The sequence below is a fragment of the Ailuropoda melanoleuca genome, chromosome 16 (assembly GCF_002007445.2).
Source record: "Ailuropoda melanoleuca isolate Jingjing chromosome 16, ASM200744v2, whole genome shotgun sequence".
Lineage (NCBI taxonomy): Eukaryota > Metazoa > Chordata > Mammalia > Carnivora > Ursidae > Ailuropoda > Ailuropoda melanoleuca.
This window is the reverse complement of record NC_048233.1, coordinates 74700727-74726356: the sequence shown is the minus strand read 5'-3', so window position 1 is coordinate 74726356 and position 25630 is coordinate 74700727. Positions and strand designations below refer to the sequence as shown.

The 25630-nt window shown below is 41.0% G+C and overlaps 1 protein-coding gene across 13 annotated transcripts in view; it reads left to right on the top strand.

The window, feature by feature from the left end:
• The window catches only part of AMBRA1 (autophagy and beclin 1 regulator 1), a 167422-nt gene that overhangs the window by 112413 nt on the left and 29379 nt on the right, over positions 1-25630 (top strand). For 8 of the 13 annotated variants that reach the window (XM_011227940.3, XM_019802146.2, XM_034644734.1 and 5 more), the window contains 3 exons: positions 13401-13511; positions 24246-24434; positions 25295-25449. In XM_011227940.3, the coding sequence (XP_011226242.2) occupies positions 13401-13511; positions 24246-24434; positions 25295-25449 (455 nt within the window). Of the gene's footprint in view, positions 1-2627; positions 2664-13400; positions 13512-24245; positions 24435-25294; positions 25450-25630 lie in introns of all 13 variants that reach the window. The other 5 variants (XM_011227947.3, XM_034644732.1, XM_034644731.1 and 2 more) reach the window with 1 other exon arrangement.

The window sequence follows — 25630 nt, the reverse complement described above, 5'->3', positions numbered from 1 at the left end:
TTAGGCTTTTGAAATCTGCATCCTCTTTGCAGCATTAAAGGTCGTTTCCCTCCTGCTGCTGACAAGCCCAGGACCCTCTGGTCCAATTCTACTCACTTGTGCTTCCACCAAACGATAAAAGCTGCAGGAGTCTCAGCAATTTAAGACAAATGATTGGTGAGAGCCATTCAGTGTTTGAGTCAGTCATATGCTCTGTTCATCTTTCTCTCTCACCTCTTTCTCCCTCAGTCCTTCTCCCACCCTCCCCCCTCTCTCTGCCCATCCTCTTGCTGCTGAGCAACCCCTTGAGCAGCTCCATTGTGCATCAGTGAGAGGATGACAGCGTCCCCGACTTCTTTCCAGGCTTCTCTCAGGGACCTGCCTAAGCCAGTGTCCTCCCAGCAGCAGAGGTGGCGGGGTCCTGTAGTCAGTGCCAGGTTGTGGGGGTTGTGGAAGTGGAGGCAGAGTAATTCTCACTGCTCTTATCCCCCTGTATGTCTTCTGTCAGAGGTAGAGGCTTTGAGGAAATCCTGCCTGGTGGGAGTGAATGCTGGTGTTTTTTTTTTTTTTAAGATTTTATTTATTTATTTGACAGAGATAGAGACAGCTAGCGAGAGAGGGAACACAAGCAGGGGGAGTGGGAGAGGAAGAAGCAGGCTCATAGCAGAGGAGCCTGATGTGGGGCTCGATCCCATAACGCCGGGATCACGCCCTGAGCCGAAGGCAGACGCTCAACCGCTGTGCCACCCAGGCGCCCCGAATGCTGGGTTTTTAACTTTTGTTTTTGTTTGGAGGTTTTTTTCTGCATTTCTCCTAAACTTTGTGGGTTTTGGAATGTTGTTCCTGATAATCTTTTAGTAGCATGTGTTCTTGTGAGCTTATTTGTTTTTGTCTTAAATAATGTTTGTGGGTGGAAGAAAGGTAATGATATTCTTTTCTTTGAAAATGGATGTTCTGCTTTCATAATTACTTCTCCCAATTACATCATTAGTGTAAGTGTTAGATAATTGCTTCATTAGGACATACATATATATATATAGAAGAAGGGAAGGTCTGCAGAATGATGATGAAAATGGGCCTCAGCCTCTTCATCTACCCACACAGGAGCATCTTAGCTTGACTTCAGAGAGCTAGGAGGTACCAGTCGCCCAGCCAACAGTCAGGATTAATCCTGGGTTTTGATATGATGGGAAGAAGGAGTGAGGACCTGGTGAAGAGCAACTTACTCTCTTTGCTTTAGGGTGGAATACAGCGCTGAACTCCAGATGACATTGGTACATTCAAGGCAATGTGATTGAATCATTGGTGATCCCTGGATCAGAAAGCAAAGTATCCTTATGGCAACTCTACCACCTTTGGGCTTTTCTGAACAACACTAGGTGTAGTAGCATGAGCCCTGTGATCTGTTTGACCCCTCTGAGTGGCTTTTTAAGGGAAAATGGCCATGCCCAGCCTAGAGGTTATCTGCTCCCATCAGAACTAACTGCTTCCTGTAGATTTGAGTATGTTCCCGATTTCACCACCTTGTCTGTGAATGACTTCGGGTGCATGCTATCTAGTTATGCATCTCTACTTTAAAGCGCATGCTAAAAACACACACCATTACTGCATGCTTCCACTCACACGGGTTTCTAAAGTAGTCGAATTCATAGAAACAAAGTAGAATTTTGGTTACAGGGGCTGGGATGGGGTGGGTGGGGGGCAGGAAGGGGAGTTGTTTAACGGGTATAGAGTTTCATATTTGCAAGATGAAAAGTTTTGGAGATTTGTTTCACAACAACGTGAATATACTTAACATTGCTGAACTGGTTAAACTACTAAACACTACTGAACCACTTAAAAATAAGATGGTAAATCTATGTTAGGTGCTTTTTGTCACAGTTTTTTAAGAAATTAATACCAGGTTCTTTGTACCTCTTGCTCTGGATAGGAAGGCTCTGTCCATTGCTCTGGCCCTAATGAATGTAAGATTAATATCTCTTCCTCTCTTCAGGTGTTATAAAACTTACTCTGCTGTGGTCACATAATTTGGTTTGAATTGTTATTTTGAGAAAATTTTTGATGAAGCTGCGATGATATGTAGAAATAGTTCATAGCTATTTCTTTTCACTTCCTTGTACACGTTCTTTATTCCAGGCCTTGCTGATTTCTTTGTTGAGCTCTCAGACTATGATTTGTTGTTTTATTGGCTTCATCTAATGCCTTTGACCTCAACAATAAGGCATTGCCTCATCTATCTTGGATCTGCCTTCAAAGTTCGTGATTTGTCTATGGACTAATGCTACCCTTGTTTTTAAAGAGTAGGAGCTTTTAAAGCCGTTAGGAGTTTATTGGACAATAAAATTTTGTTGATTTAGGGGCCCAGTCCCTGCTAAGAGCATGTGTAGTCATTGATATCTTTGTCTATAAAATGTTTACTCTTTGGCTTATGTTAAATACATTTCAAATTTATATTGTACAGTGATTTATCTTGATCAGTTTAAGTGACCAATTAGAGCAGTTATTAAACAGCTTAAATCTGATAGACCACATACCTTACTCAGAACATTTCCTATATCAGAGTTATAGACATCTACATGATACCTGTTCATTTTTGTTTTTATAGAAAATGATGTCCCCTAATACTCTTTCTTTTTTTTTTATTTTAGCCTCAGGAAAAAGTGAAGACTTGGTTTCAGCTATAGGTAATATACTCAGAATTGAAAACCTGAAAACCTCTTTAAAAACCTACTTCTGGGGGCGCCTGGGTAGCTCAGTTGGTTAAACGTCTGCCTTCAGCTCAGATCATGATCCCCGGGTCCTGGAATCGAGCCCCTGTCCAGCTCCCTGCTCATCAGGGAGCCTGTTTGTCCCTCTGCCTCTCCCTCTCCCTCCGCTGGTTCCCTCCCTCCCTCTCTCAAATAAATAAAATCTTTAAAAAAAAAAACAACAAACCCACTTTTTCCTTCCACAGGAAATAGTTCTGTTTCCCTCAGACAGTTTTATGATTGCTAGGTTCCATGCAGTGTGTTTTCTATAAATAAACACTATTATATAGCAGAACATTCTTTGGCCATAAAAAAGGATGAAGTACTGATACATGCTACAACATGGATGAACTTTGTAAACATGGTGCTAAATGAAAGAAGCCAGCCATAGTCACCTGTCGCATGTTTCTATTTAGATGAAATGTCCAGGGAAGGCAAAACTATAGAGACAGAAAATAGATTAGTGGTTGCCTGGGGCTAGGAGGAAGAGAGTGGGCCAGAGTGACTGCTAATGGGTAAGGTACTGTGGGAGGGGGGGGGGGCGGGGGGAGGAGGAGGAGGAGGATAAAAATGTCCTGAAATCAGATAGTACTGGTGGTCATTGTAAAACATTGGTTTTGATAATGGTTGCACACTGGTGTTAATGTACTAAAACCCCTTGCATTGTATACTTTAAGTAGGTGAATTGTACAGTACGTGGATTACATCTCCTAAAGCTTTTATTTTTAAACAAACTATATATAGTTTGGTCATTTTCTTCAGTGTCGAAACTGTAAATGGGAATAAGAGAGACTTCTACCCTTGGCGGAAGTCTTGTTATCTACCACCAGGGCCTCTTTCCAGGTCCCCAGGCTATAGAATAATTGACTATAGTCTTAGATGAGATTTTTTAAATGGTGATAAGATGACAAAGTGAGTATGACAAAGTGCTTAGTTATATTTCCTTCTTAAAGCAGATTTAAAGACTGCATTTGAATGAAGCTTTCTGGAAAGAAGAATAAGTGTTCTTCCTAGGATGCCATTCAGTATATACTTAGAGAGGAAGAATGCTTTTTATGTCCAAATAATCCCATGTTGTATTGCTCTAAGAAGAATTATTTTTCATAGACAGAAACCAATTTATTAATTTACAAAGAGCTTAGACAGTCTGCAAGAAAAAACTTAACCGAACATAAAAATGCACATAAGATGTGGGTAGACGCAGTACACACTAAAAAAAATACTGTGAGCCAGTAAACAAAAGATACTCACGAGTACTTGAAATTATTAAATGCAAAGGGATATTGGAAATGGGATGCCATATTTTGCTTCCCAAATTGACTAAAATTTATATTGAGTAGTATTTTTTAGTAATAGCCCTGTCAAGATATAACTCACATACCATATTGTTCACCTATTTAAAGTTCAGTGGTTTTTAATATATTCACAGAGTTCTGCAACCATTGCCACTATCTGTAGATTTCAGAACATTTTTATCACATTCCCATACCATTAGCAGTCACTTCTCCCTTCCCCCTTCCCTTCCCCTGCCTCCTCCAGCCCTAGGCAACCACTAATCTACTTTTTGTCTTTATAGCTTTGCCGATTCTAGACATTTCATGTAAATGGAATCATACAATATGTGTTTTTTTTGCGACTGGCTTTCTAAAAAGAATTTTGAAAAGTTGATAAATTGTTCAGTTGGACCTGCCCTGGAGTTTCTGGTCTCTATTCTATTGACCAATTAGCAAGCTGGTTCTTGACTTCATATCACAACTAAGCAGAAGGATAGTAATTGTGTTTCCAGGCTGATGAGTCTGGGCCCCAGCCCCATTCTTCATTCTACCTTCCCAGGAGCAGCACAGTCAGAGATGGCCGTTCTGAATTAGGCAGCCTCAAAAGGAACAATTTTATAGGACTGAAATATAATTTAATCGTTTCCTTCTTTGTAACTTGCCCTTTTTTACCCTCCCGAATTAGCTTCTCTGATATATTTGCTAATGATTCCCATTGTTCCGTATTTTAACTGTACTGTTGAATCATACTTTTCACTTTCCTGCTCTTAGAACAGATCTTGGAGAGAGGCTAAAAGCTGTTTTTGAGAAAAGGTTTCTAATTCTCCTTTCCAAGCAACAGAACAGAGTCAGAGAAGCAGAGGCAGAGAGAGGCATGCAGGCTATCAGGTTTGGTAGAGCTCACCTACCACGTGATTGTGTCATGATTATTAAGATTTCATCCCTAGACACATTCCCAAGGCTTCCAGCCTACAAGTTGAAGACCCAATTGAGAGGATGAGACTTGGCAGCTTGGTTTTGCTGTTGTTCTCTGATGGTTGGCCAGGATCACTGGATTTAAGTTTTTTTCCCCCTTGTTTTGTCTTTTGCTAGAATCATCCTTATTTAGTCTTGCTTTGAGGCACCAAGGAAAAACTCTGTGGTCATATGATAGAGAGTGAACTGCTGTGACTGCCAGTATCCTTATAGACAGCTGCTGTTTCCACTGTCTCCTAGAACATGAGTAAGAGTCTGGGGCTCTTTATGTCTTTCTCTCTGTTTTTGTTTGTGTTTTTTTTTTTTAAAGAGCAGTCTGAGGTCTACAGAAAACTTGAGTGGAAAGCACAGAGAGTTCCCATATACCTCCTCCCACACACATACCCATTGACTGCCCCGCATCATCATTCTTCTCCAAAATGGTACATTTGTTATATACAATCCATGAACCAACACCAACACACCATTATCACCCAAAGTCCATAGTTGACATTAAGTTTCATACTTAATGTTGTTAAGTTCTGTGGGTTTTGACAAATGTATGATGACATGTTTCTGCCATCATAGTATCCTACAAAATAGTTTCACTGCCCCCAAACATCTCTTTGGTACTACAACTATATAGCCCCCTCTCTCCTCCACAAACCGCTGGCAACCACTGATCTTTTTACTTTGTCCATAGTTTTTGGCTTTTCCATAATGACATAGTTAGAATCACACCATATATAGCTTTTTGCTTCTTTTAAATTTCCTCCATGTGTTTTCATGGCTTGATAGCTTGTTTCTTTTTAGAACTGAATAATATTCCATTGTATGGTTGTACCACAGTTTATTTATCTATTCTCCTATTAAAGGACATCTCGGTTGCTTCCAAGTGTTGGCAGTTATGAATAAAGCTGCTATAAACATCTGTGTGTAGGTTTTCGTGTGACATATGCTTTCAGCTGATTTGAGTAAATACCAAGGAACTTGATTGCTGGATCATATGGTTAAAAGTATGTTTAGTTTTGCAAAGAAACTTCCAAACTGTCTTCCAAAGCCTCTGTACCATTGCATTCGCACCAGCAAGGAATGAGAGTTCCTGTTGTTTTGCATCCTTTTCACCATTTGGTTTGATCAGTGTTTTGTATTTTAGGTATTCTAATAAGTGTGTAGTAGTTTCTCATTGTTATTTTATTTTGCAGTTCCCTAATGAGAAATGATGTTGAGCATCTTTTCATATGCTTATTTACCATCTGTGTATCTTCTTTGGTGAGGTGTCTGTTCAAATATTTTGCCAGTTTCAAATCAGGTGGTTTGTTATTGTTGAGTTTTAAGAGTTCTTTGTATATTTTAGATACTAGTCCTTTATTAGATAAGTGTTTTGAAAAGATTTTTCTTCTGGTTTGTGGCTTGGCTTTTCATTCTCTTTTCTTAGTCTCTTTCACTGAGCAGAAGCTTTTTCTTTTTTTTTTTTTTTTTAATTTTTTATTTATTTGAGAGAGCACAAGTGGTGTGGGGCGGGTGAGCAGAGGAGAGGAAGAGGGAGAAGCAGACTCCCCTCTGAGCAAGGAGCCTGGCGCGGGGCTCGATCCCAGGACTCTGGGATCATGACCTGAGCTGAAGGCAGACACTCAACTGAGTGAGCCACCCAGGTGCCCCAGAAGCTTTTAATTTTAATGAAGTCAACTTTGTCAATTTTTTCTTCCATGGTTTGTGCTTTTGGTGGGAAAGTCTTTGTCAAACCCAAGGTCACCTAGATTTTCTCTTATATTAACTCCTAAGAATGTTATAGTTTTGTGTTTTACATCCAGGTCTATGATCCAGTTTGAGCTAATTTTTGTGAAAAGTACAAGGTTTGTATCCAGATTCATACTTTTGCATGTGGATGTCCAGTTGTTTCAGCACCATTTGTTGAAAAGACTGTCTTTGTCTATTGAATTGCTGTTGCACCTTCGTCAAAGATCAGTTGACTGTATTTGTTTGGGTTTATTTCTGGGTTTTTTGTTCTGCTCCATTGATTTATTTGTGTATTCTTTTGCTAGTGCCACACCATCTTCATTACTATAGCTTTATAGTAAGTCTTGAAGTCAAGTAGTGTCAGTCCTCCAACTTTGTTCTTTCCTTGCATACTGTGTTGGCTATTCAGGATCTTTTGCCTTTCTAGATAAACTTCAGAATTTGTCAGTATTCATAAAGTAATGGGATTTTGATTGGGATTGTGTTGAATCTGTAGATCCATTTGGGAAGAATTGACATCTTAAAAGTATCGAGTCTTCCTATCCATGAACATGGAATATCTCTCCAGTAAATATTGGAGATCTTTTGTGGTTGCTTTCATTGGAGTTTTGTAGTTTTCATATATAGCTCTTATATGTATTTTTTTAGATTTGTACCTAAATATTTCTCTCTCTCTTTTGGGGGGGGGTGTCTAATGTAAATGGCATTGTATTTTTAACTTCTAATCCCAATTCTGATTATTCATTTGTTCATTGCTGATATATAGGAAAGCTATTGACTTTTTGTATCTTGCAATCTTGATATAATTGCTTAATAGTTCCAGAAGTTACTTTTATTATTCTTTGGGATTTTCTACATAGACAATCATGTCATCTCTGAACAAAGACAGTTTTGTGTCTTCCTCTCCAATGTTTTGTTTCTTCCTCTCTAAGTTTTGTTTCTTACTCTTCCTTACTTTTCTTTTCTTATTGCATTAGGTGGGACTTCCAGTAAATGATGAAGAGGAGTAGTGAAAGGAAACATCCTTGCTTGTTCTCAATCTTAGGGGAAAATCATATAGTTTCTGATCATTAAGTATGATGTTAGCTATAGAGTTTTTGTAGACGTTTTCTATACAGTTGAGGTAGCTCTCCTCTCTTCCTAGTTTCCTGATAGTTTCTATCGTGAATCGGTATTGGATTTTGTCACATGCTTTTTCTGCATCTATTGGTATGATTATGTGATTTTTCTTCTTCTTTTTTTTTTTTTTGATTTTTTTTAAATGTATTTATTCAACAGAGATAGAGACAGCCAGCGAGAGAGGGAACACAAGCAGGGGGAGTGGGAGAGGAAGAAGCAGGCTCATAGCGGAGGAGCCTGATGTTGGGGCTCGATCCCACAACGCCGGGATCACGCCCTGAGCCGAAGGCAGACGCTTAACCGCTGTGCCACCCAGGTGCCCCGTGATTTTTCTTCTTTAACCCACTGATGTACTGGATTATATTTATTGATTTTCAAGTGTTGAACCAGCCCTGCATACCTGGGATAAATCCCACTTGGTCATAGGATATAATTTTTAAAATATGTTACTGGATTTGACTTGCTGATATTTTGTTGAGGATTTTTGCTTCTGAGATATTATAGTTTTCCTTTCTTCACTGTCTTGGTCTGGTCTTGGTGTTGGGGCAATACTGGCCTTACAAAGTAAGTTAGGAAGTAGACCCACTTGTGTTTTCTGTAAGAAATTATAGAGATTTGATGTAATTTCTTCCTTAGATGTTTGATAGAATTTACCAGCGAACCCACTTGGGCCTGGTGCTTTCTGTTTGGAGACGTTTTGGGTTTTTTAAAAAAGTATCTATTTAGTTAATTAGTATTAGAGTGGAGGGGGAGGCAGAGGGAGAGAAGAGAGAGAATCTTAAGTAGACTCCCTGCTGAGCACAGAGCCTGATGCAGGGCTTCCATCTCATGACCCTGAGATCATGATGTGAGCCAGAATCAAGAGTCAGATGCCTAACCAACTGAGCCACCTAGGCACCCCCTGTTCAGGGAGATTATTAATGATTAATTCAGCTTAATAGATATAGGCCTATTCAGGTTATCTATTTCTTCTTGTGTAAATTTGGGAGACTGTGTCTTTCAAGGAATTTGTCCATTTCTTCTAGATTAACAGATTGTTCATAGTAGTCCTTTATTATCCTTTTAGTGTCTGCACATCAGTAGTGTGTCCTCTCTTTTATTTCTTATATTGATAATTTGTGTCTTCTCTTTTTTCTTCAGTTAGCTTGGCTAGAGGTTTATCAATTATATTGACCCTTCTAAAGAACTGGCTTTTGGTTTTATTATTTTTTCTATTGATTTCCTGTTTTCAGTTTCATTGATTTCTTCTCTAATTTTTATTTTTTTTCTTCTTACATTGAATTTAATTTGCTCTTCTTTTTCTTATTTCCTAAGTTGGAAGCTTAAATTATTGATTTTAGATCTTTCTTCTTTTCTGATACATTCAGTGCAGTACATTTCCTTCTAAGCAGTGCTTTTGTTGCATCCAACAAATTTTAATAAGTTGTATTTTCATCTTCATTTAGTTCAAAATATTTTAAATTTTTTCTTGAGATGTCTTCTTGAGCCGTGTGTTATTTAAAGTGTGTTGCTTAATCTCCATGTATTTGGGGATTTTCCAGTTATTTTTTTGCTACTAATTTCTAGTTTAATTGCCTGTCATCTGACAGCATACTTTGTATGATACCTATTTTTTTAAATGTGTTACAGTGGGTTTTGTGGCCCGGAATGTGATGTGTTCTGGCCTAGGCTGTTTTTTAAGGAGAAAGTTACTAAAGAGTCCAGGGCCTTGACATTTGACCTTAGTTCTAAAATTAAATGCGTCTGTCTCTTGGCCCTGGCACATAATTTGCACCAGTCTCTTATAAAAGGACCTATATCTATGACTTGTTGATTACAGAGCTATACCTATAGAAGAAAAGCATACAGAGATTGGAATAAATAATTAAAATAATTTTAATAGTAGTCATTTATTAGACACTTATTATTTGCTGTCACTTTACATTTACTGTTTCAGTAAGTTCTCCTAATGACCCTATAAATTGTAGGTATTATTATTTTTTTTAAAGGTTTTATTTGAGAGAGAGAGAGAAAGAGGGAGAGAGAGAGCAAGCAGGAAGAGGGGCAGAGAGAGAGAGCAGCTCAAGCCGACTCCATGCTGAGTGCAGAGCCTGATGCAGGGCTCAGTCTCACGACCCTGAGATCATTGACTTGATCCAAAATCAAAAGTTGAATGCTTAACCGTCTGAGTCACTCAGATGCCCCTGTAGGTGTTATTATTATACCCTTCTTACAGATAAGGAAACTGAGATTCAGAGAGATTAAAGCAGTCACACTACAGTAGGTACTAGGTAGGAGGAAGTGTCAAAATCAGTTCTGTCTGATTCGGAAGCCTGTATTCTCGGACACCATACAAAAAACAAACTATAAGCCATAATATCCCAGTTCAGGCTAGCCTCTAATCCATGACAGAAATGGGAAACTAAGTTTGCTAAGGGAATATTTGTATAATGCTATGCCTTTGATTAGTTTCTTTCCAAAATCGGTATCACTAAGAGTTTGCATGCTGTTAGCAGTGGGCATTCTACTAGTGGTACTTCCTAAGTACGCCCATCTTGGAGTTAAAATGTAGGCTATATTTATTTAGCTTGGAGTTTTCTAACCAAGGATGATTTTGGTCCCCAGGGAACATTTGGCAGTGTTTAGAAACAATCTTGGTTGTCACAACTGGGTGAGGAGGTAGTGTGCCACTGGCATCTAGTGGGCAGAGGCCAGGGATTTTGCTAAACACCCTCCAAAAGCCCGAGACCAATCCCACGCCCTAAACAAAGAATTATCTGGCCCCAAGTATCAGTAGTGGAGGTTGAGAAACCCTCAGTCTAGCTTGTTCCATCGCGTTATTACTGAGAAAACCTTGAGGCCTCAGAAATCTCTCTGCAGTCTCTCAGGATTTGGCTTCTGAGGCTAAGTGCCTCCTATGTAAATACTTTGTAGCTTAGTCCATTAACTCATTCTGGCATATTTCCTATACCTTCAGCTTAGTGGCCAGAGGCCTACTAAATGTTGGGGCTTTTGAATAGGGTGATACTTTTTCTTCCTGATGTTTCCGAGAGACCAGCTCAGCTGGCTTGCAGCTCTTGCAGAAGAGAACCTGGTGACAATACGCTAATCTGTTGCTGGCATCTTTTGCTTCCTAATCTATGTTTACACTGCACTGAAAATCGACTCCCTGGTGCCAGGCTCCATTTCTCCTCAGCGCTCTGGCACCGTTGGCAGAGAACACCTCCCCAATCCCTTCCACACAGTGCTACCCATCCATGTTTATTACATTGCACGGCTGTTCTCCAGAAGACATTTCTGGAGACATCGATGGCGCAGGAGCTTCTGGAGCTGGGGGTTGGAGTCTTAATCATTATGTTCCCAGTTGCAGATCCACAGCACTCTTAAAGCATCTGGTATTTTCCTTAACTGTTTTCCTGATTATAGCTCCCATCCTCTCCCCCAGATTTTAAGCTCCTAGAGTACGGAGTTTGTTTCTTCAGTTTATTTCCTACTCTCTTTTAGCAGCTAGCATTTCGTTCATCATCAACTGGGAAATCACCTTCTATTATTTTGTGTTTTATGCTTTTCTTTTAAAAGTTGAAGGACAGGATAAGGAACTACAATGGTGTGAGAAAGACTAGTAGTCAGAGGGAGATGTCGGCTATCTAGATAAATAAGCCAGGGTAACAATTCATAATCTCAATGATGTTGAGCGTGGATCACAGTGAAACTAAGTAATTCTTTCCAAGGAGGTGGTAGACCTTAGAACTAAAAAATGATTTTCATTATCAAGCGGGCCTAAAAACAAAAAGTTCCTATTAAGAAAGTCCTATATGTAGCTTACCCTCCTCATGACCCAGAAGTAGTTCAGTGAAAGTTCTCAAATCAGGTGTAATTATTATAGAATATTCTATAAAGGTTAAAATTAGTAAGAACATACATTTATTTACCTCATTTGAGTGATATGCCACAGGACCCTCAGTAGGAGTTTGAAGTCAGTGGGCTCATTGACAGCACCCCCGAATGCTATCATTCTCAGGCCTTCAGGGAGATCATGACCATTTGGGCCTATGTCTTTGAATCTGTAAGATTTTAAAGAATAAATTGTGGTGGAGGGTATTGGTTTATCTAGAACCATATTCCTCAACCTTTACTTTAATTATTACACTCCTAAGGAGATTTCATAGATAGTTTTTCCCTAATCATTCCCCCTGCCCATGAAATTTTAATATCACATATAGGTTGTATATCTGTCATATACTGCAGTATATTGGAGGTAAGCTAGATTGCACTAAGATTTCCCCATGAACCAGTTTTCGCCCCCACTAATATTGAAGAGAGTCTTCTCGTGTAATAGCTTGCTGCAACGGGAGAAGAGTGAGAAGAGTACTTTTCTGGCTTGTATGGAGAACATTTTCTCTCTGAACAACCTTTCTTGACCATTTGAGGAAAGGATAGGGAAAGACCAGGAATGGTAGAGCAATAAATCCATCTTACCAAAAGGGGGAAAAAAAACAAAACGGGTGACAGGACCCTTTTCAGTGATATGCAGAGGAGGAAGATGGTGATACTGAAGAATCTAGGTATAAAAATTGGCCATTGTTCCAAAGCTAGTAAGTTCTAACAAGTTCAGTTTCTTAAAGTAGGAGGTGATTTGCAGCAGAGAATACCATTTAGGTTGTCTAGCATACAGCAGTGTTCTATTCTCCCAAGAGGGTTTGGCTCTGTCTGATCAAAAGGGTGGTTGTGTATGAAATGCACCTCGGAAGGAGGAGGAGGAAATGACATGTTCATGTAAATGAAATACAACTGCAAATTAAAGTGTCACCCTGTTAAAAAAAAAATCCATTTTTTATTTAATTGGTTACCAAGGAAAAAAATGTCATACAGAAGTGTATCTCAGGGAAAGTTAAACCGTGAGATGTTTCAAGTGAATCCGGATTCAAGGAAGTTCTCATGGGGCGGGGAGGGGAGGGGTTTGTAAAATATTGCCTTAATAAAAATATTCTGATACTGAAAAGCCAGACTCATAAATTTCTGCTGTGTTACATGCCAGGGGTCCAGAAGAAATTAACAAGCATGACTTCATTTGTTCTTTACCGTCTCTGTCTGTCCAATAAGCTATATACTGGCTGCCTCTTCCCTGGAGGAAGCCTCCTTTTGAGATGTTTTATTAGGAAGAAGGTCGTGTACAAAGGAGGAGATGCTTTCTCCCAAAGAGTGCTGCTTACTACAAAGACATCCAGGAATGAAATGCTTTTCTGTGTGGCTTTTCTGTGTTAATGTTGTCCTCCCATTTTTCACTCCCCCCCCTCGGCCCCCACACATTTTTATGAAACTCATCTGTCTCTTTAGACTGAGTCTACCAGACAGGACGTATACGGTACCTGCCACACTGTTGGCACTAAGGAGATGTTAAATAATCATGGGAGGGGCTGATGAATGGGATTATGTTTCCGGTAGAATTGTTCTTGAGATATGTCTGGTTTCTCTGTGAGATGGGGACTTGGCAGATGGTTCTTCCTCTTCCCCCTCTCCTGCTAATCCCAGTACGTAGTGTTTAATGTTTGCAGAGGAAACGTGGATAAAGACTATACTGTGCTCTCTTTGTCTTCTCCCCCACCAGGGGCAGTGATTGGTGATGGACAGTCTGCTGTGGCCAGTAACATTGCCAATACTACCTACCGGCTCCAGTGGTGGGACTTCACTAAGTTCGACCTCCCTGAAATCAGTAATGGTAAGCCGAAGTTGAGCTTGTACTGGTGGAAGGGGTATTTCTTACAGGGGAGCCTGAACTCAGAAAGCCACAGAGCACTGGCATTTTCATCATCTTGTTGAGCAGCTGATTGCCCGGTACCATTTCTGCAGCTCTCCGTCAGTAATTCAGCAGACATGTTTTGAGCACCCACCCTGAGCAGCGACCCATGCTAGCTGTGGTGCTAGGAGCAGTGCCAAGGTGGACACAGAGATGAAGTTGTCTCTCTTCTGGGGAGTTCACCAACCAGTAGCTCATTGTCCTAAGCTTCAATGTTTAAGTGGAACTGAGAAGCAGAGAAAGAGAATGGAGTGTAGGAACTGAGAACTAGTCCTTGTGCCCCTTGAAGAAAGACTATGGTGATGTTAAACTCATTTATTAATCCAGAGCTGGATGGAACAAAGTGAGTGACATGGTTGGTATGTGATTTACAAACATGTCTCTCTGGTAGTCCATTTTCCCAGCTTCCAGGGAAGTCTGCAATCCCGTATCCCAGTTGTTCATCACAGCATTTTATTTTATTTTATTTCGTTTTATGTTTCAAAGATTTTGTTTATTTATTTAAGAGGGCGAGAGAGACAGTATGGGCGAGAGGGGGAGAGGGAGAGGGTGAGAGAGAATCTCAGACTCGTGCTGAGCGTGGAGTCTCAGTTCAGGGCTCGATCCCAGGACTCTGAGATCATGACCTGAGCTGAAACCAAGAGTTGGATGCTTAACCACCTGCACCATCCAGGTGCCCCCATCACAGCATTTTAGACAACTTATTTCAGTTTCTATCTGATGAAGGATTTGCACATTCCTAAGAAGTGGCAGTTCAGCTTCTGCTTGAATACTTAAAGTGACAGGTCACACTATCTGATGAGATGGCCTGATCCATCACTGATAAGCTCCTGTTATTGTTCCCTTGCTGTTATTTCCTCCCGTTGGTCCTGGTTCTACCTCTGAATCTCCGTAACGTATGTCTATGATACCTCTTCTGATGATCCTCAGCTGTTTGAAGATAAATTGTCGTTTCCCTTTGAATCTTTCTTCTCAGGCCAGACTTCCTTCCTGAGATTCCTTTTAGTGATCCGGTTTTCAAATACTTGACAGTTCTGTTCACCTTCCCCTTTGACTTTGGGGGGCCAGAACAGAGTAGAAAACTCCAGATGGTAGCTGTCCAGTACATAGCACAATGGTGGTTTGGACAGTTGTTAATTCAGCCTGAGATTTCAGCAGCTTTTCCTGAAGCCGCTATTCAGTTTGTGGTCACTTCAAATTCCTGGATAATTATTAAGAAATTGAGGCTCTACCATTCTGTGTTAGTTTGTGCAGTTTGAATCTTTTAAAAACCAAAACAGGTTTGTATTTGCTTTTACTAAATTTTACCTTCATAGTATCAATTGCACTTCCTAACTCCTCCTTCTCAATGTCTTTTTGAACCTTGGATCAGTCCTTTTCTCTTAGTCTTACATCACCTACTAATTTGATAAATACACTTTCTCTGTCTTCCTTTGGATTACTAGGAAAAATGGTCGATCAGTCAGGACGTTGTATGATGTTGCTGTGTGATGGGCCTTGTGTGATGTTGCTGTGGACTTCCTCTTTGTTGACTTTGGTTCCTGAATTAGCACCCTGGGCATGGTCCTCACAACTGAAGGCCACATTTTTTTTTTTTTTTAAATCTTGTCTGCAAGGTATTGTAAGAATTTGTCAGACGCCTTAAAATAATCAAGATATTCTCTATCCGTGGTATTTCCCGATATGCCAGTCTTGGTATCCTTATCAGACCATGAAAATGAGGCTAATTTTTCATGTCCTGATCTTAGTGAAACCACAGTAGCTATCGTTTCTTTCTAAGTGCTTATAAGCCACATGTTCAATAATTTTTTCTTTAACTCTGCTGGGAATCAACTGCAATCTACTTTTTCCTTTATTGAATACCAGGTCTTCTTGTTCATCTCCAGATTTTTGCCAGATCTTCTTCTTTACCACAGTTTATTTCCAGTTATTTATATTGTTTACTTTGTTTTTTTAAATTATAATCTGAAATACATTCACCATTCAAAAAATTTTAGACTATAAAATAATAGACAGTGAAAAGTTTCCCAGCTCTGCTCCCAGCTATGGGCCACTCCTCCCCAGAGCAACCACAATTAGCAGTTTCTTATGTATCTTTTCAAGGATATTGTATGTGTGTATATATAGGTAAATGCAAATGTATATTTTTCCATCTTGTGTTTAACCCAGGTGGTAACATGTTATACACTCTTCTTTCTGCACTTTGCTTTCTGCACTTTACAGTATATCTTGGTGATCTTTACATACCAGTATATGAAGAGTTTACTCTTTCTTTTTTAATGACTGCCTAGTATTCCATTGTCTAAGTGGAATCTCTGGGTTCCATTTTTTAATCAGTCATTTTTCAACCAGTCTTCCTCTGAGGAACTCTTAAATTGTTTTCAGTCTTTCCTATACAAAACATGTTGCAGTTTGTCATTTTGCACCTGTGCAAGATTATCTACAGGATAAATCCCTATAGGATAAATCCCTAGAAGTGGAATTGTAGTTAGGAAGAGTACATACACCTGTGATTGGGTAGCTGCTGCTGAGTCACTATCTCTAGGGGTTATGCCAATTTATACTCTTGCCTGCAGTTTATGAGAATGCCTGTTCCCCCTAAACTCTTGCTTGCAGAATGTGTTACCATATTTTTGGATATTTGCAAATCTGATAGGTAAAAAATAGTATGCAGGTATTTTAAATTTGTATTTCTCATATTACAAACCAGGTCGTGTGCCTCTTCATACACTTAGTTCGTGTATCTTGCCTTTTCTTGACCTGTCCATGTGCTTTACCTATTTTTTATTGTGTTGCTGATCTTTTCCTTATCAGTTCTAGCTCTTTCTAAATCAGAAAATTAACTTACAAGAGGAGTTTCCTGGTTGTCATTTTTCTTTTGACTTTGCTGAAGGTTATTTTTGTCATAGAACTTATTTTAAGTAGTCAGAATTATCCATCTTCCCATTTATGGTTCCCAGATTTTGTGTCATCGTTAGGAAGATCAGTTAATACTTTTATATTTTATTTTTTTTACCCTTAGGTCTTTGATTCACTAGAAGTTTAACCTAGTCCCAAATAAGCAGAATATGATCCCACTTTTATCCCATATGGCTACTCATTTGTCCCAACCAGTTTATAGACTGATTGTCTATAAATCGTTTATAGACTAATTGCCTCCATTGATTTGGGATGTCACTTTGATCCTATTTTTACTTTCCTGTGTATATTTAGATGTATTTCTAGACTATCCATTCTGTCCTAGTGATCTGTTTGATTATTCATGTGAGAGTACCACAGGGGTTTAAGTTTTCAGGCATTGTGTTTTAGAATCTGGTAGGACTCGTCTCTTCTTGTCATTTTTTTAATCCAATTTTTCCTGTCTGCTCAAGCAGTTTTGTTTTCCTTTATGGACTTTAAAACTATTTTGCTTCTTCCCTTCATCCCCCTGAAAAAATCCCATTAATATAATTATTGAAGTCACATTAAATTTGTAAGTTAAGGAGATTAAATATCTTTATGGTTAGATTTAAGAATATGGTATGATTTTCCATTTCCACGAGTTTCTCTTGTGTTCTCAGGAATGTTTTAAAGTTTTCTTTAGGGATGCCTGGGTGACTCAGTTGATTAAGTGTCTGCCTTCAGCTCAGGTAATGATCTCAGTGTCCTGGAATCGAGTCCTGCATCGGGCTCCTTGCTCATCAGGGAGCCTTCTTCTCCCTCTGCCTGCCACTCCCCCTACTTTTGCTCTCTCTCTGTCTCACACACAAATAAAATCTTTTTTTTTGTTTTTAGATTTTATTTATTTATTTGACAGAGAGAGAGAGACAGCCAGCGAGAGAGGGAACACAAGCAGGGGGAGTGGGAGAGGAAGAAGCAGGCTCCCAGTGAAGCAGGGAGCCCGATGCAGGACTCGATCCCAGGACTGTGGGATCACACCCTGAGCCAAAGGAGGGGCAGAAGGAGAGGGAGAGAATCCCAAGCAGACTCCCTGCTGAGCATGAAGCCAGACTTGGTGCTGGATCCCACCACCCCGAGATCATGACCTGAGCTGAAATCAAGATTTGGATGCTTAACCTACTGAGCCACCCAGGTGCCCCTAGATCCTATACAGTTCTTAAGTTTATTGTTATAAGCTTATTTTTAAAATCCTACTAATATCTTACTGAATTGTTTACTAATTGTAGCTGTTACTCAGGCAAATCTCCTGGGTGTTCTAGGTTTGTTATCTGTAAGTAATGATAATTTTATCTTCTCCATTCTAAGTTTTACATTCGTGATTTCTTTCTCTTATGTATTTGCTTTGGCTACCATTGAAACAGTGTTAGATAATAACTCATCCTCATATTGCTCCTGATTTTAGTGGGAAAATTTCTTTTTCCCAGTACTTTTTTTTTTCTAAGTTTTATTTATTTAAGTAATCTCTACACCCAGTGTGGGCCTTGAACTCATGACCCTGAGATCAGGAGTCACGTGCTTCTCTGACTGAGCCAGCCATGTGCCCCTAGCTTTTTCCCCAGTAAGCATATTGCCAGCTTTTAGGTTGAACTAGAGCCAGTTTATCATTTTAAGGAAGTCATCTTTTCCCATTTTATTAAGAGTTTTTATCAAGAATGGATATTGAATTTAGTCATGACTTTCCAGCATCTATGAAGATAATTGTGGGGTTTTTTTCCCTCTCCTTTGATCTAATAGTATAATCATTATATTGGTAGATTCTGTAACATTGAACCGATCCTTATATTTCTTGACTAAAGTCCACGTGTTCGTGGAGTATTCTTTAATGTAAAATTCCTTCCCTGTAGCTTGCTGAATAGACTTTTTTCACTGATGTTTTTAAGTGAGATGGCTCTGTCCAGAACTTTTCTTTTTTATGAAATCTATGGGTTTTGGTATCAATGTTACTTTGCTTGTGTTATAAATATAATTTGGAAGTTTTTCTTTTTTTTCTTTGGAAAAGTTTAAATAGAATTGGAATTATTTATACTTTTTATACTTTAAAGGTCTGGCCCTGATGCATGCATGCTTACTTGCTTGCTTGTTAGCTTGCTTGCTTGCTTTTGCATGTGTAGGGGGAGGTAGTTCTTTGATAACTTTCTCTGTCAACTGTCCTGTGATGGTTAAACAGGTGAACTCTTAAGCTACACTGTCTGGGTTCAAATCCCTGGTCAGCCGTCTTCTAGCAGTATGATCTTGGTTAGTTACTTAATCTCCACCTTAATTTCTTTTCTATAAAATGAGACTTGTAATAGTGCAAACGTCATAGGGTTGTTGTGAGAATTAAGTTAGTTAATAATGTTAGGCATCCTGAACAGTGCCTGACATAAGTAAATGGTCAGTAAGTGCTAGCTATTTTCAGCATGTCTTTTTCTAGAAAATTGCACCTTTGAGATGATTCTTTGAGAGTATGGCCATAACTCTATAAATTCCCACCTGCCCCATCTTTACTACTCTGAGGTATGTAGTCTTCCTCTCTGGAGAGTGATGTTCATGTGAACAAGGTGTTGCTCTCACCCTGTTGCCTTATCTGTAATGGGCTTCCTGTCCTTCTCAAGCATGCCGTTTCTGCCCAGTCGCAGATCATTTGCCTTGATAGAGAAGCAAAATACTCAGAATACAGGCATTGAATATGCTGCTAGCATAGCTTTGATGGCCTTTCTGGTTGTCCTTAACGTGTTTTGTATAAGCCTCAACTTGTTCCAACTACAACTTCTTATAATCCTCCTTCTGTGTTTCTTCTTACATCTTTTGATCCTGACTCTTGTAAAACCTGAGTTGATCAGAGAGCATCATGTGCAACCAGATGGACTCGTTTGGCTCATGCATGGTATTAGAATTCTGCTTCTTTTTTTTTTTTTTTTTTATTATTTATTCGACAGAGATAGAGACAGCCAGCGAGAGAGGGAACAAGCAGGGGGAGAGGGAGAGGAAGAAGCAGGCTCATAGCAGAGGAGCCTGACGTGGGGGCTCGATCCCATAACGCCGGGATCACGCCCTGAGCCGAAGGCAGGCGCTTAACCGCTGTGCCACCCAGGCGCCCCTAGAATTCTGCTTCTTAATAGTGCCCTATTTTTCTTAGAGTTTTGACCTTAGAAGAAAAACTGCACTCTGGGAGTTTAGGGCATATATGCCCAATGATAGCCATTGTTCCTTTCAATGGTATTACCCTCTAGAATGACAGTCGCTTTTATCTGAGTGTCCTGCCATTAGCTCTTAACTGTGTTTGCTGGTTGGTCTGAATAAAGTCTAGTTACGGTTGGCAGCTTCACTCTTGACAGATTCAGCTGTGAGAAAAGTAAGTAGGGAATCTCTTTTGCTGTAGGATTCATTTCTGAACACCACATACCTCTCAGTGAAGGGTAGCCTTTGGCTTTGGCACAGCCCATGCCTGGGAGCCACTGGTCTTGAGTTTTACTCATGTGTTCAACAGCCATTATGTTTTTGGTCATCTGACTTACTTGAATTGTATTTAACTTTTTTCTGGAGTTAGGTTAAAGATTCTTGCCACATGTTTCTCTCAGTTGGGATGCAGCATTAATGAATTGCTTACTCTTTAAAGTTTAGAAGTTTATGAAAAGGCCTCACAGATGTAGATAATTCTGAATCCACTTTCATGAAAAAGTAGCTCATTGGGTTCACTCTGGTTTTTAAGAGTGAGCTCTTACAGGTAAAGAGCATTGGTCATTTGGGTGCACTGCCAGCACCAGCTTTCAGAAATCCACCAGCTGAATGGTGTAAGGCAGACCATGCCCCAGGAGATACAGTGATTGGTGCCGTTGGGGAGGACTTGTAGTGTCATCTGGAGTGCTGTGTAGGAGGTCTTATTCTGCAACTTGAGGGGCTCAGAGATAGCCGAAAGGAAATTTTCCTGCTGATTTAAACCCCTTCGAGTTTTCCAAATCAGTATCTAATGCATTTGCAAAAGTACTGCAACTGCTAATCGGTCCCATGGCCTCATCTGGTCAGCCAGCAACAGGCTACAAATCGATCTTTGTACAAGGTGTTTGTTTATAATTTATGGAGCTGATAGGAAGGCAGAGCCATCTGCTCCTCCAGGCATCAGTATTTCTAACCCCTCCCATTCCCTGCTAGGGCATTTTCACTTGGAAATCATTTATAATTAGGAGGAGATTACATTGCAGAGTCTGGAACATGGCTTCCTGCTGTCCTCTGCATCATTTTTTCTCTCCCTGGAGCTGCCCCCTGAAGCTCTTAAGCAGCTTTGATTTGAAAAATCCTTTCTTTCCTAACCTTTATTTCCATCCCGAGCTGCCCCATCACCCTTCCCCACATGTGTTTTTGCCTGTAAGTGCAGGGAACGTTGCTGGAGCTACAGCTCAGGGATCAAGGACTGTTTGGTAAGGCAGCAGTTGTCAAGTGTGGTCCCAGACCAGCAGCATCAGAGACACCTGGGAACTTGTTAGAAATGCAAATTCTCAGGCCTCACCCCAACATTTCGTGTTTTTAGTAAGCCTTCCAGGTGATTCTGCTGCATGCTAACACTTGAGAAGCAGTGTCGTAAGGCCAGGCAGGGAACAGAACAACGATTTCTAGCGGTGTGTGGGTTGCCAGTGTCTTAGTGGGTTGCCAGTGTCTTAGGCTTTATTTCACTTCACCTTTTTCTCTACCTGCTTACATTGTTGTTGAGTCCAAAAAGAGTGAGTTGTCCTTGTCATTAGTGTATTACTTTCCTGTGGCCCAAGTAACAGGTCCAAGAAATCTCGTCCTGTGTAAATTAACTCATCAAAATTGCAGCCTTGTGAGGAGAAGCGGCAGAAGTGAATTGGAGCAGTGACCACTCACCGTTGTAACTGAGCATTTCCATTTCCACGTGGGAAATTAATAGACGAGTGGCAAATGTAAGCTGCTAATTGGAACTTTGAAATAAAAATGAAATTGTAAACACACCACCCAGTGCTCGCAGAAACGAAGCTACCAAATCACCGTGTGCCTGCCACATCCCCTTCATTAGGGCAGGAGTGAAACCCTCGAGCACTAGCTGCACAGTTTCTGCAGTTAAACCTGCTGCCGGAGAAGCTCTGCTTGAATTTTCAGACTTCTCTTTTCATTGGTCATCTGCATGTCTGTCTGTGTGCTCACCGCAGTGACGGGGAGCGCTTTTGAAACTGGATGGAGTTGGTGGGGAGGGGACGAAATTTGGGAGGTGGCCACTGATTTGGAATCATCATAATGTAGTAAACACAAACACAGCGGCTTGGATTGGAGGCTGACAAAATGATTTTTGTCTATACGCCCAGTTTTTCAGGGGCTTAGAGCCAAGCTTTCCAGAAAAAGGAAAACCTTACTTGTACTCTCCTTCCCACCCTGGCCCCGCTTAGGAATTAGTCTGGCAGTAAGGAGTTAAATGCTTTTTTTACACTGGTGGTGAGTTTTATGGGTTACTGTAGGCTTCTGTACATTTGACGGAGTTGCATGTTAACACACACGAGTAAGATCTATGCAACAGCAAGATAGAAAAGTGTACTTTCATAAAACACCCACCATGCATTTTTGAAACATTAAATATGGAATAAATGGTAATTGTGCAAAACTGTCTTAAAGTTTGGTGGTTAGTCTCAGTTGTCAGTTTCTTTTTATCTTTCTGAACGTTGTGCCAGCCACAAGGTTAGAAAATCAAGATGGACTCATTGCTGACGCTTCGCCCGTTCCCTCCCCCCCCCTTTTTTTATGTATCCCCAACTGGAATCAGTTCAGGGAAGAAGGAAAAGATTGTCATCTTTTTGGCACCAGGCTTGGGACCCTGACTAAGGAGCAGACGGTCTCAGTGCTAACTAGATAAATCTAGCCACACAGGGTGGAGCAGATGGTGGGTTGGAAGTTGAGCAGTACAGAGCCCTAATGGTGATAGCAGTGAATATTTGGATGTCATTATTTTATTAGTTAGCAAACAGAGCCATCCTTGTGGTCCCTTCTCGGTTTTGTGTGTAATGGTGCTGTAGGTGTCAGCCCCCGAGAGTTGGCACAGTAGCCTAATCAATGTGTTCTGATGTCTTTTTTGATTTACTTTGTCATCTCTGTGGCTTCATTAGCCACACACAGGGAACGGAGGATGAGTATAGAGTGTTAGAAATCTCTCTGAGTCCCTGAGCCCCTAAGCCTCAAGGCCCTCGAAAAACAATTCTTTGTTTTGTTTTCCTTAAAGTAATTTCCTGGGGAAACTTGCCCTTGATCTTCCAGGGCAAGCCTTTGGGCTTCCTGGAATAGATCACCTGGAATTTGATGAGGACAGCTGAGCTTGGCTTCTTTCTTTTCCCTTCCCTTCCTTGCCATTTCTTTTTTTTTTTTTTCTCTTTCTTTTGCTTCTCCTTTTCCTTTTTCTTTTTCTTTACCATAATGCATTTGACAGTGGACATCCAGGTAATCTTCAAATAAGAGAAGGACCAAAAGGTCTCTTTGCATGTACATTTGAAGTAGGTCTAAGTGAGACAAAGCCCAGAGGAGCTTGGTCCCTTTGGATGTGTTGTGCTGTTCTGCTTGTGCCCATGGTTTGGGCACTGTGTTCCCAGGCTCACATCAAGGGTAAGCCACTTCCTCCTGTCAGGGAATTACACAGTGGGCTTCGGAGATTCGAATGAAAACCAAAACAAAGCGTGCAGGCACAGACCCAGTGCTGGCCAACATCTCCTTAGTCCTGTCTTGTGGAGCGGGATCTCCCCATCCCCACCAACACATTCTTCCACCACCCCCACCCCCACCCCGCTCCCTTGAGCTGAGAGCCTGCTGCCTGGCTGATCCTGGGCTTAATTCCTTTTTTTTTTTTTTTATTTAACAGAGAGAAACAGCCAGCGAGAGAGGGAACACAAGCAGGGGGAGTGGGAGAGGAAGAAGCAGGCTCCTAGCAGAGAAGCCTGATGTGGGGCTCGATCCCAGAACGCCAGGATCATGCCCTGAGCCGAAGGCAGACGCTTAACAACTGCACCACCCAGGTGCCCCGATCCTGGGCTTAATTCTTAGTAGCTGCTAAGTACAGGCTGGGGCTGCCCCTGGATGTTTCTTATGGTATGGATAAGAGCATAGTGAGAAATGAAGAGTTCCAGCCATCCCGCCACGGCTGGACTGTGTTTCTCTTTGTCCTCTCTTGTGGCATTAGGAATTCATATTAGCAAGGAGCTGTCCAGAAGACTGAAGTCTCTAACAGTTCCATTTCTCTGAAGTGAGAGAATAAGACTTAACAAACTCATGAAATGACTTCCTTCTCCAAGGTCGCATAGCAGCTATGTGGCAGGACTCTCACCCCAACGAAGCTTTACCTGGATCACCTTTCTGTTGGAATCAGTGGCTTTGCATTTTCATTCATCTTAGTTTTGATCTTTTGAACAATAACAGCTGTTGAGTGGCTGTCTAGGACCAATTTTTAATAACTTTTTCCTTATCTAATCTCCAGTGATGTTTCCTAAGTGTGGGCTCAGACTCAGCAGGTGGTTGTGATTGTGTTGACTATCTGTTGTTTCCTGTTAAAGTGGTAAAAGACACATCTCTTTCCTGTCTCTTGTGTTCCTTGTTCCATGACATTTTAGTTTGATTGACAAGGAGGCCTTTAGCATTTTTAGAGAGGGTTCCAGCCCTTCGAGAGGCCCCAAAATTTCTTGGCCCAGAATTTTTCACGCCATCCACTCCAAACTTTCTTACCCTCTTTTCTTTCTTTGTCTGCTGCAGCGTCCGTGAACGTGCTGGTGCAGAACTGCAAGATCTACAATGATGCCAGCTGTGACATTTCTGCAGACGGCCAGCTCCTGGCCGCTTTCATCCCTAGCAGCCAGAGGGGCTTTCCTGATGAAGGCATCCTGGCGGTGTACTCCTTGGCCCCCCATAACCTGGGTGAAATGCTCTACACCAAGCGATTTGGTAAGGGATAGGAAGCCCAACCTAGTGACAGAGGGACGCTGGTGCCTTGGCATGGGCATTTCTAGGTGAGGCACAGCTTAGGTAGGAGGAATGGTCATATCCTGCCCCTGCTTCCCTGGGGCACCGGCCAGAGGAAGATTGTTTTGCAGGAGTCCTGGCTGGTGGCATTGCAGAAGACTCTCAGAGTAATAGTCCTTCCTGCCATGATAGCATCACCAACACGCTCCTGTTGTCACGGCCGTGGAGAAAGGAGGAGCTTTTGTCATGGCCTGGGGACGCAGGCACACTCAAACACTGCAAGCCAGTTTGGTATTGTGTATTAAAAGCCCCTAAAATGTATGTTCTCTTTGATCCAGCAGCCCCACTTCTAAGGAAATAATCAGAGAACTATACGAAGATTTATATACAAGGATGTTCATAGCAGTGTTACTTATCATAGAGAAAAATATCAAACGGTGAAGAATTGCCTAAATAAATGATGGTGCACCAGTAGGGCAGAATACCATTTGGCCTTTAAAATGTTCTTATAGAAGAATATTTAATGGTGGAAAAATGGTCACTATGTATGAAATGGAAATAGTAGATCTTAAAGTAGTATTTACAGTATGGTGCCAGTTTTTTAAGATGCGGTGCTATGATGGCAGTGGTTAGCATTTGTCAAGTACTTTCTGTATGTCATACTTGTACTCAATACTTGACATGCCTTTTCATTGTCCTCCTCTCTGCACTCCTATGAGAGAGCCCCTGGGTAACCAAAGATGCAAATTGGAAATAAAGAAAAGACTGAGAGGGAACATTATTTCCTTGTAATGTTCTTGCCAGAACTCTGGGAAACGTCTCTCTGTTCTGTTGGCTCTCAGGTCCCAATGCCATTTCGGTGAGCCTGTCCCCAATGGGCCGATACGTAATGGTGGGCTTGGCCTCGAGGAGGATCCTGCTGCATCCCTCCACAGAGCACATGGTGGCCCAGGTCTTCAGGCTGCAACAGGCCCATGGTGGCGAGACCTCCATGAGGGTGAGTGCCATAGCTTGTGCCTGCATTGTAGGGCAGCTCTCCAGACTTGGACAATGGTGTGACCTCCCAGCCCGGGCTAGAGGTAGCATGTTCGTAAGGAGTATGAAAGACTGCAGTCCAGCCCATCTGTGACTAGCAGGCTTCACTTTTAGAAGCTCTGGACTGTTAAAAGGCAGGAGCT